The sequence below is a fragment of the Capricornis sumatraensis genome, chromosome 8 (assembly GCF_032405125.1).
Source record: "Capricornis sumatraensis isolate serow.1 chromosome 8, serow.2, whole genome shotgun sequence".
NCBI lineage: Eukaryota > Metazoa > Chordata > Mammalia > Artiodactyla > Bovidae > Capricornis > Capricornis sumatraensis.
The window spans coordinates 91,752,829-91,762,012 of record NC_091076.1 but is presented as its reverse complement, the minus strand read 5'-3'; the positions used below and the strand labels follow the sequence as shown (position 1 = coordinate 91,762,012).

At 48.8% G+C, this 9,184-nt stretch overlaps 1 protein-coding gene across 1 annotated transcript; it reads left to right on the top strand.

The window, feature by feature from the left end:
• Positions 1–219: 219 nt before the first annotated feature.
• On the top strand, positions 220–7,320 carry LOC138083780 (keratin, type I cuticular Ha7-like). The gene is made up of 7 exons (XM_068977666.1): positions 220–648; positions 2,890–2,972; positions 3,869–4,025; positions 4,323–4,484; positions 4,573–4,698; positions 5,389–5,609; positions 7,200–7,320. Exons 1-7 carry the CDS (start codon positions 220–222, stop codon positions 7,318–7,320), a joined length of 1,299 nt encoding a protein of 432 aa, XP_068833767.1.
• Positions 7,321–9,184: the final 1,864 nt, after the last annotated feature.

Below are 9,184 nucleotides of genomic sequence, written 5' to 3'. Positions count from 1 at the left end.
GTGTGGGTCATGGCCTCTTTCATGAGCTCATTAACTCTTTACAGGGGACAAATTCAACTGAGTAATAGCGCACTTGTTTAAGAATCCATATACATATTCATGAGGAAAACGCCAGTTTTCTGGTACCAACGCCCACGACAGGCCTATATAAGGTCTAGGGAAGAAGGGAGGTTTCAAACTCGAGCAAATCCAACCGTGGACAAAGCAAGAGTCTTGGCCATGACTTCCATCAGCTGCTGTTCTCTCCTCAGTGGGCCGCTCTCACAGGCCGGGGCCGCCTCCCTGGGCCTCTCGGCCACCCTGGCACACGCCAACCGAGTCCGAGTGGGCACAACCCCTCTGGGTCGACCCAGCCTCTGTCTGCCCCACAGCTGCAACGCTGCCTGCCCCCTGCCGGGCACCTGCGACATTCCCGGCAACATCGGAATCTGCGGGACCTTCGGCGAAGGCTTCTTCAACAGCCACGAGAAGGAGACCATGCAGTTCCTGAATGACCGGCTGGCCAGCTACCTGGAGAAGGTGCGCGGGCTGGAGCGGGACAACGCGGAGCTGGAGAGCCGCATCCGAGAGCTGAGCAAATGCCCCGAGTCCACCGTGTGTCCGGACTATCAGAGCCACTTCCGCATCATCGAGGAGCTGCAGCAGAAGGTGAGGTTTGTGATGCTTCCCATCAGAGGTGGGCAAACAACAGTTGCTAGGCCAAAGTCAGCCTCTTGCCTGACTTTGTAAATGGCTGCTTTTATGCTCCAGTGGCAGAGTCCTGTAGTCGTGATAGAGATTCATGGCCTGCAAAGCCTGAAAGATTAACTGTCTGGCTCTTTTACAGAAAAAGATGATTGACCTTTGCACTAAATCTTCAGGGCCTGGATTGATGGCGGAATCAGCTGTAGCTGACTTTTTTTTATTAAATTGAAGTGTAGTTGACTTACAATGCTCTGTTAATTTCTGCTGTACAGTAAAGTGATTCAGTTATACATATATATATTTTAATATTCCTAAAAATTTTTTTTGATGTGGATCATTTTTAAAAGCATTGAAATGTTACAGTACTCTTTCTGTTATTTTTAAAAAATTTTTAATATAAATTTATTTATTTTAATTGGAGGTTGTTAATGCTTTGGTTTTTTGATTGCAAGGCATGTGGGATCTTAGCTCCCCCACCAGGGAACAAATCTGTACCCCCTGAAGAAATCTTAACCAGAGGAGCACCAGGGTAGTCCCTATATTCCTTTCAATATTCTTTTCCATTATGGTTTATCCCAGGATATTGAGTATAGTTCCCTGTGCTGTACAGTTTGTTTATCCAGTCTTTGCATAATAGTTTGCACCTGCTAACCCCAGACTTGGGGGAAGAGATTCTCTTGAGTGAAGGTGAATGTGAATATGTCAAGGATAAGATGCAGCATTTGATTCTCTGGGATTCTGAGTTTATGCTAACTTAGTTTTAGTACTTACAATTCCTCAATTGTAGTTGCAAAAACAGTGCAAGTTAAGTTCTGGGGCAGTTAAAGGGGTCAGGGATACATGTTCTAATGTCCTTTAAGAGCCAGTGTATTCGGTAGCATTGGTCTCTTATGTATATCTGCTCTCGTCTTCAATTATAAATGGAATGCTTCTGTAGAGCTTACTTAGATTTGGAGACAGAAAGACAAAGAATGTCAGAATAAGGGCCATGGAGCTATGGCTAGATTCAGAGAAGAACTTTGAGGAGGTTGACCAGCCAGTGGTAGAGACAACTTACTAAGACTGGATCCTACCTTAAGTGTAAGTTGGTATGGCCACTGTGGGAAATAGTATGAAGATTCCCAGAAAACTAATCCTAACAGAACAGAATTATGATAATAGAATTATCATATGATCCAGTAATTCCATTCCTGGGAATATACCCAGACAAAAATATAACTCAGGATCAGAAAGATACATGCACCCCAATGTTCTTAGCAGCACTATTTATAATATCCAAAACATGGAAACAATCTAAATGGCTATCAACAGATGAGTGGATAAAGAAGATGTGGTACCTATATAAAATGGAATATTACTTAGCCATAAAAGGAATGAAATAATGTCATTCCCAGCAACATGGTTGCAACTAGAGATTATCACACTAAGTGAAGTAAGTCAGAAAAAGACAAATTCCATATCATATCACTTATATGTGGAATCTAAAATATGGCAAAATGAACCTATCTACAAAACAGAAATAGGCTCACAGACATAGAGAGCAGACTGGTGGTTGTCAAGGGAATGGCGGGAAGAGAGAGGGATGGACTAAAAGTGTGGGGCTGGTGATGACAAACCACTACATTGACAATGGATAAACAACAAGGTTCTAATACATAGCACAGGGAACTATATTCAATATCCGGTGATAAACCATAATGGAAAAGTATATAAAAAAGAATGCATATATATATGTATAACTGAGTCACTTTGCTGTATAGCAGAGCCTGGCACACATTGTAAATCAACTATACTTCAAGGAAAAAAAAAATGGATGGATCAGAAAGATACATAACCCCCCAAAAAGAATGGGTCCCATCTTACCTGAAACTTTCATAACCAGCCCATTGTTCTGTGGCCTAGATTCTAGCTCTTCTTGTTTATATCAGATTAAGCCTCAGATCTGGCAAAATAATGTCTTAGCTATGTGTTCAGTTTGCTGCCATCTCCCGCCTCTTGCTTCCTTTGGCTCTATGTCTTCCCCCTTTGCCATGCATCCTCTTGCGTGTGCCCCTTCCATGCCACACCAGCATCACTCACACGTTTGGGAGTTTGTGTTCTCAAGGCAATGTTGTAGATTGAACCTGGCCAGTGGCTCTTCTTTTGACTGAGGCCATAGGTGATTCTGGGAATAAGTGAACCCCTGAGTGTACTTTCTTTCCTCAGATCCTGTGCGTCAAATCTGAGAACAACAAGCTGGTCGTGCAAATAGACAATGCGAAACTAGCTGCAGATGACTTCAGGACCAAGTGAGTTGGGGTAGCACACTTGGGGGAGGATCCAGATGCCTACCTTGATGCCTCTCTGGTGATGCACCTGGCATCAGAGATGCCATCGACCAAGATCCCAAACCAACAGTTACAGCTGACATAAACAGAGGGCATTAAGTTCAAGGCCTTGAGAAAACACCCCTGGTCCCCTGCAATTGTTTAGCCTTTATAGTTTATAGTGTGATTTGAAACACTTCCTCCACTTGATTCTATATAAGAAGACCCTGGTGAGGTGGGCAGGGCAGTGTTGGCATCTGCTTTCTGAGGACATGGGGTCCAGAGCCCTGAGGGGACTTGCCAACTGGAAGTCACATGGCTGTTGAGCAGTAGAACCGGAATTCGCCCCCTCATTTCCTATCCGAGGTCATTTCGTAAGAAACTCTGCTGCCTTGGTAAAAGATATATCTCTGCAGTGCAGCTCCACCAGTTTGTGAGCACTAGTAATTCATGATAGAAATCGGGAGCCTAGAGCTACGTGGAGGTCAGAGGGTTTAGGTTCCCTGAGAGGGTCCAGCGGGGCAGCAGGAAGGACATTGCATTCTATTGTCTTTCTTCTGGGCACTGTGGACGCCTCACTCCCCCAGGGTGAAGGAAGCTTCTTCCCATCATGGTTTGGCACCTAATCTGGGACAGAGTGCAGGGTCCATCTCAGTCGGGGGGCATGGAAGATGAGGGTCTACTCTACCGCTTCCCCTTTGGCCATCTGCCCTCGAGGGCGGCACTGTCCGCGGGCCATGCTGGTATCCTCAGGACCGGCCGCTCTGCCTGGTTGTCCAGGCTGGACAGCAGACAGAAGGCCAGCGAGTTACCCTGTGGGTTGTGTCCCATGGGCCCTCTTCTCTTTAACCTCAATCCCCGTGTCTGCCCTGGTGAAGGTTCCAGATGGAGCACTCCCTCCGCCAGCTGGTGGAAGCTGATGTCTGCGGGATGCGCAGGGCGCTGGATGACCTCACACTTGCCAAGGCTGACCTGGAGGCCCAGGTGGAGTCCCGGAAGGAGGAGCTGCTCTGCCTCAAGAAGAACCACGAGCAGGTGCAGGAGGCCTTTGGGTGGCACGTGGAGATGTCCTGGGGTGAATTCAGACTTCTTCGGAGGAAGCAATGAGGCCCTTCCTGGTTGTGCCTTGTGGTTAGGCCTCAAAGGGGATTTCTGGCTTTCACAGGGAGCCCACCCACTAAATGGCTTTGGAAACTACCACACTAATGCAGACAGTGCCTCATCCTCAGAGGAGTGCAGGGAAATCACTGGAGCTAATGGGAAGTGGGAGGTGAGGCTCTGAGTGGAGGGCAGCGGGAGCCCCACCAATGGGATGTCCTCCTATGTCCATAGGAAGTCCACACTCTGAAGCATCAGCTGGGAGATAAGCTCAAGATTGAGCTGGACGTGGAGCCCACCGTGAACTTGGGCAGGGTGCTGGAGGAGATGCGGGGCCAGTACGAGGCCGTGGTGGAGACCAACCTCCGTGACGTGGAGCAGTGGTTCCAAACTCAGGTGAGGGCGGTGCTGCAGAGCAGGGAGGGACCTGGCTGCATCTGGCCAGGGAGGGGAGCGGTCACTTCTCTGTGTGCTTGTGCTATAGTCTGAAGGCATCAGCCTGCAGGCCATGTCCTGCTCAGAGGAGCTGCAGTGCTGCCAGTCAGAGATCCTGGAGCTTCGACGCACAGTGAACACCCTGGAGGTGGAGCTGCAGGCTCAGCACACGCTGGTGAGTTCCTCTGGGAGCGTGGAAGACTCAGGTGGGCTCCCGCTTCTCATGGGCAGTCCCCAGGTTCCATACATGCCTCACTTAGATATCGTCCAAGGACCCAGCTTTAACCTTGACTTCTTTACCTTTGGGCTTTCCTGATGGGTCAGTTGGTAAAGAATCCGCCTGCAATGCAGGAGACCCCAGTTCGATTCCTGGGTCGGGAAGATCCACTGGAGAAGAGAATTGGCTACCCACTCCAGTATTCTTGGGTTTCCCTTGTGGCTCAGCTGGTAAAGAATCTGCCCGCAATGTGGGAGACCTGGGTTCAGTCCCTGGGTTGGGAAGATCCCCTGGAGAAGGGAAAGGCTAGCCACTCCAGTATTCTGGCCTGGCAAACTCCATGGACTGAATAGTCCATGGGGTCGCAAAGAGTTGGACACAACTGAGTGACTTTCACTTTCACTTTCTTTGCCTTTGCAAGAACTCTCTAGTGTGTGTGGATGCTGAGGAAATGAACATTCACACAGTGAGGGAGGTTCTGCAAACTTCTTCTAAGGTCTATGATGAAGAGCCACAGCGTGTTGTTAGTTGTTGCTGCTGAGGACTTGCTCTTTGAGCCTGATGACGGCTTGGGGTGTCATGGTCTGAAGGGGCTGAGTACAGGGTCTGTGACTTTTAACCTCTTCCCCTCTTTCTTTGGTATTGCAGAAGGACTGTCTGCAGAACTCACTGTGTGAATCTGAGGCCCGCTTCGGCACTGAGCTGGCCCAGATGCAGAGCCTCATCAGCAACGTAGAGGAGCAGCTGTCTGAGATCCGGGCTGATCTGGAGCGGCAGAACCAGGAGTACCAGGTGCTGCTGGACGTCAAGGCCCGGCTGGAGGGTGAGATTGCCACATACCGGAACCTTCTGGAAAAGGAGGACTGCAAGTATGTAGTCTGATGTTGTTTATATCAATATCATGTGTAAAAGCAGAGACCTCTTATTGGGAATGAACTAAAAGGAGGGAGTGGCATTGCAGATTCTACCTCTGAGGACAAACTTGCTCCCCAGTAAGCCTGGTGCTGCTTGGACATGGAGGAAGGTGTGTAAGAATTCTGAAACTCATGCCATCCCTGTTACGCTTCCACGTGCTAGTCACTCCCACCAGGGCTAACATACTGAGGGGTCAGTACATTTAGGTTTTGCTAAATTCCTTCTGGAATATCCCAGGAGCATCACTTGCAGCATTTAAAAACATCGCATGGAGCACCGGTACCTATTCTCTCATTGTTAGTTCCTCAATAGGCCTGTGACAGAGGTGGGCGGATGGTGTACCCCTATGAGCAGGCAGGAGCAGGAGCAGGAGCAGGGCTGTGTTTATAAATGCTTTGTTGCTGTTTCATCATTAAGTTGTGTCTGACTTTCTGTGACCCCATGGACTGTAGCCCACCAGGCTCCTGGGGTTCTGGGTTCTGGGGTTCTCTAGGCAAGAATACTGGAGTGGGTAGCCATTTCCTTCTCCAGGGGATCTTCCCGACCCAGGAATCGAACCTGAATCTTCTGGGTCTCCTGTGTCTGCAAGTGAATTTTTTTACTGCTGAGCCACCTGGGAAGCCCCTAGGGGCTGTGTTTAAATTGAGAGAGTGGCTGGCCTTGGCCTGTTTCTGCTCCACCTGCTTTCTGCCTTTTTCTTAGCTGTGTTCCTTTCCTGGTGGGAGAGAACACTGACTTTGCACAAGGCGCTCTGAGCTCTGGCTGCAGCCTCACTGAGAACTCGGAACAGTCCCTCCCCTTTCTAGGCTTAGAGGGACCTGTATGGCCTAAGCTCCGCTTTGCTCTTCCAATTCTTTTTTAATTTATTTGGCGGCACCAGGTCTTAGTTGCAGCACGTAGGATCTTCAGTCTTTGTTGTGGCATGCAGGATCTTCAAGCTGTGGCCTGTGGGGTCTGTCACTGTGGCATGAGGACTCTTAGTTGAGGCATGTGGGATCCAGTTCCCCGACCAGGGATCGAACCCAGGCCCCTTGCACTGGGAGTATGGAGTCTCAGCTACTGAACCACAAGAGAAGTCCCCTGCTCTTCCAGTTCTAGAGTGCCTGTTTATTTTGGACTCTCATGCACTTCTCATTCATTGTTGTCATTCAGTCTCTCAGTTGTGTCCACCTCTTTGTGACCCCATGGACCGTAGCACACCAGGACTCTCTGTCCCTCACCATCTCTTAAAGTTTGCCCAAGTTCATGTCCATTGCATTGGTGATGCCATCCAGCCATCTCATCCTCTGACACCCTCTTCTCCTTCTGTCCTCAATCTTTCCCAACAGCAGGGACTTCTCCAACGGTCAGCTGTTTGCATCAGGTGACCAAAATACTGGAGTTTCAGATTCAGCATCAGTCCTTCCAATGAGTATTCAGGGTTGATTTCCCTTAAAATTGACTGGTTTGACCTCCTTGCTGTCCAAGGGACTCTCAAGTGTCTTCCCCAGCACCACAGTTCATGCCAATGTTTAAACACTTTTTTTTTTTTTCTCTCTCTACAGGCTCCCCTGCAACCCGTGTGCAACCCCAGTCTCCATCACCTGTGTGGGCCCTTCAGCCTGTACCTCCTGCTCTCCCTGCCTTTCTGGGCCTTCTGGGTCCTGCTCATCATCTCGATGCTGAATTACTCCTCACCGGGAGGAGCCAGAAAATGGCAAACGCCTGTAGTCCCTTGGCTCCATGCCCCAGACCTGCCACCCCAGGCCTTTCTGCCCCAGTCAGCCTAGGCGGAGACTGAAGGCAGGAAGAGCTTCTCTACTGATGGGCTTTCTGGTCCAGTCACTCAGCCCTGGCCCTTGGATTTGTCCTTCCTCCTTTCAGAGTGTCCTGACTGCCCTACTTTCTCTCTTCTGCTGCCTCCTGGTCTTTCAGACCTTGCTTTTAATTTGCTAATAAACTTCATTTGTGCAGCATAAGGAGCCCAGTGCCTGTGGTTCTGTTCTTCATCATATGCTGAGTGATGCTGAGAGGGATGCTGTGGCCCTCCCTGAGCCAGTCATTCATGTAGAAACAGAGATTGTGGTTTACTCACCAGGGTGGTTCTGGGAGAGGGCAAAGCCAGTGAGCACTGTGGCTAAAATATGAAAGTTCAGCAAAATAGCACAGGTGAGAAATACCTAGCTCTTGACCTGATCAAGCCTGATCACAGAGCCGAATTGCAGAGCTTTAAACATACAGACTGAATAACACCCCTCACGTCCCCACCTTTTTATCTGGATGAAGCCAGCTGGTCCTTGAGCAAAGGAAAAACTCAGGTCAGAGGTTCTGCTGGCCCCTCCAGAATACTTTCCTTGAAGTAAGTTTTTGTGATCACACACTCATTTTGAGCAAGGCATCGTCCTGGGGCTTTATAAACACTGGGACACAGGGTCCCACAAAAACCCTGCAAAGAAGGAGTGGCTGTTACCATTTTTAGCCAGGGGGCTGAATCAAGGCTTGCAGCCCAGTTTCTTTGAACTATATCCAAAGTCTGTACTTCGGAAGCTTTGAAGAGGCAAAAATCAAATATGAGAAAATTTAGGACAGTAGTTCTAAAATTGTGGTCCTCCAACCAGTAATACCAGCATCATATGAGAACTTGGTGGAAATGTATCTTCTTGGGCCCCACCCCCAGGCTTTCTGAATAAGCAGTCTGTTTCCTTGAGCCTTCCAGGTGATTCTATATGCATAATCAAGTTTAAGAACCACTGTTAGGGGGTTTATTTGGGAAGTAAGATCACTGCAGAAGGAATGGGCCTTAATCTCCTGATCTCGTGGATGAGGAACTCTTGATCCCATTGAGTTAGTGGTGAACATGTTAAGCAATGGTAATTGCTGAGCTGGTCACTATATCAATCTACAAAAGGCCAAACTCACCCACCCAAGCTCCCTTGCAGGCTCCAGTGGCAAGTCCTTCTGGCTGCCAAGCTTGGAACTCCAGTCAATAGACACATGAACCAGAAGCTCCATATTTCAGCAGCGATGGCTAAAAAGAGCATGTCTTCAGAAAGCAGCATCAGAACTGGCCGAGTAGTAAGTAGTGAGTTCCCCATCACTAGAAGCATTCAAAGAGGGCTTTTATAACCACGCGGTGAAGACATTGAGGAAGTCACTCAGGTATCTGATGGAGCTGGATAAGATGGTTGTAGAGGGTCTTCTAGCCCCTCAAATTGACGACTTTCTGCTTTCTAGGTCTTATTAATCAGTGAAACTACAAGCAGAGCCGATACACTGAATCCAGCAGCTGGTTCTTGTCTTCCCTCTCTACTCCTCGAACTCTCTGAATCAGAGTAGCTTGCTGAGAAATTTACAAAGTCTAGCCCATCCTCTGCGGGAGTGACCACAGTCCCAAGTCTCAGGGATGGAGAGGTTTTAAGTCAGAACCTGGCTGCTGTGCCTCCAACTGCTCTCAAGCCTGGACACCTACCTGTTGGCCATTGCCTCTGCAGACAGGACTGATTTGCTTGGGAGCCATCAGGACTTGCATCGTAGGAAGCTCTGGAAGGTC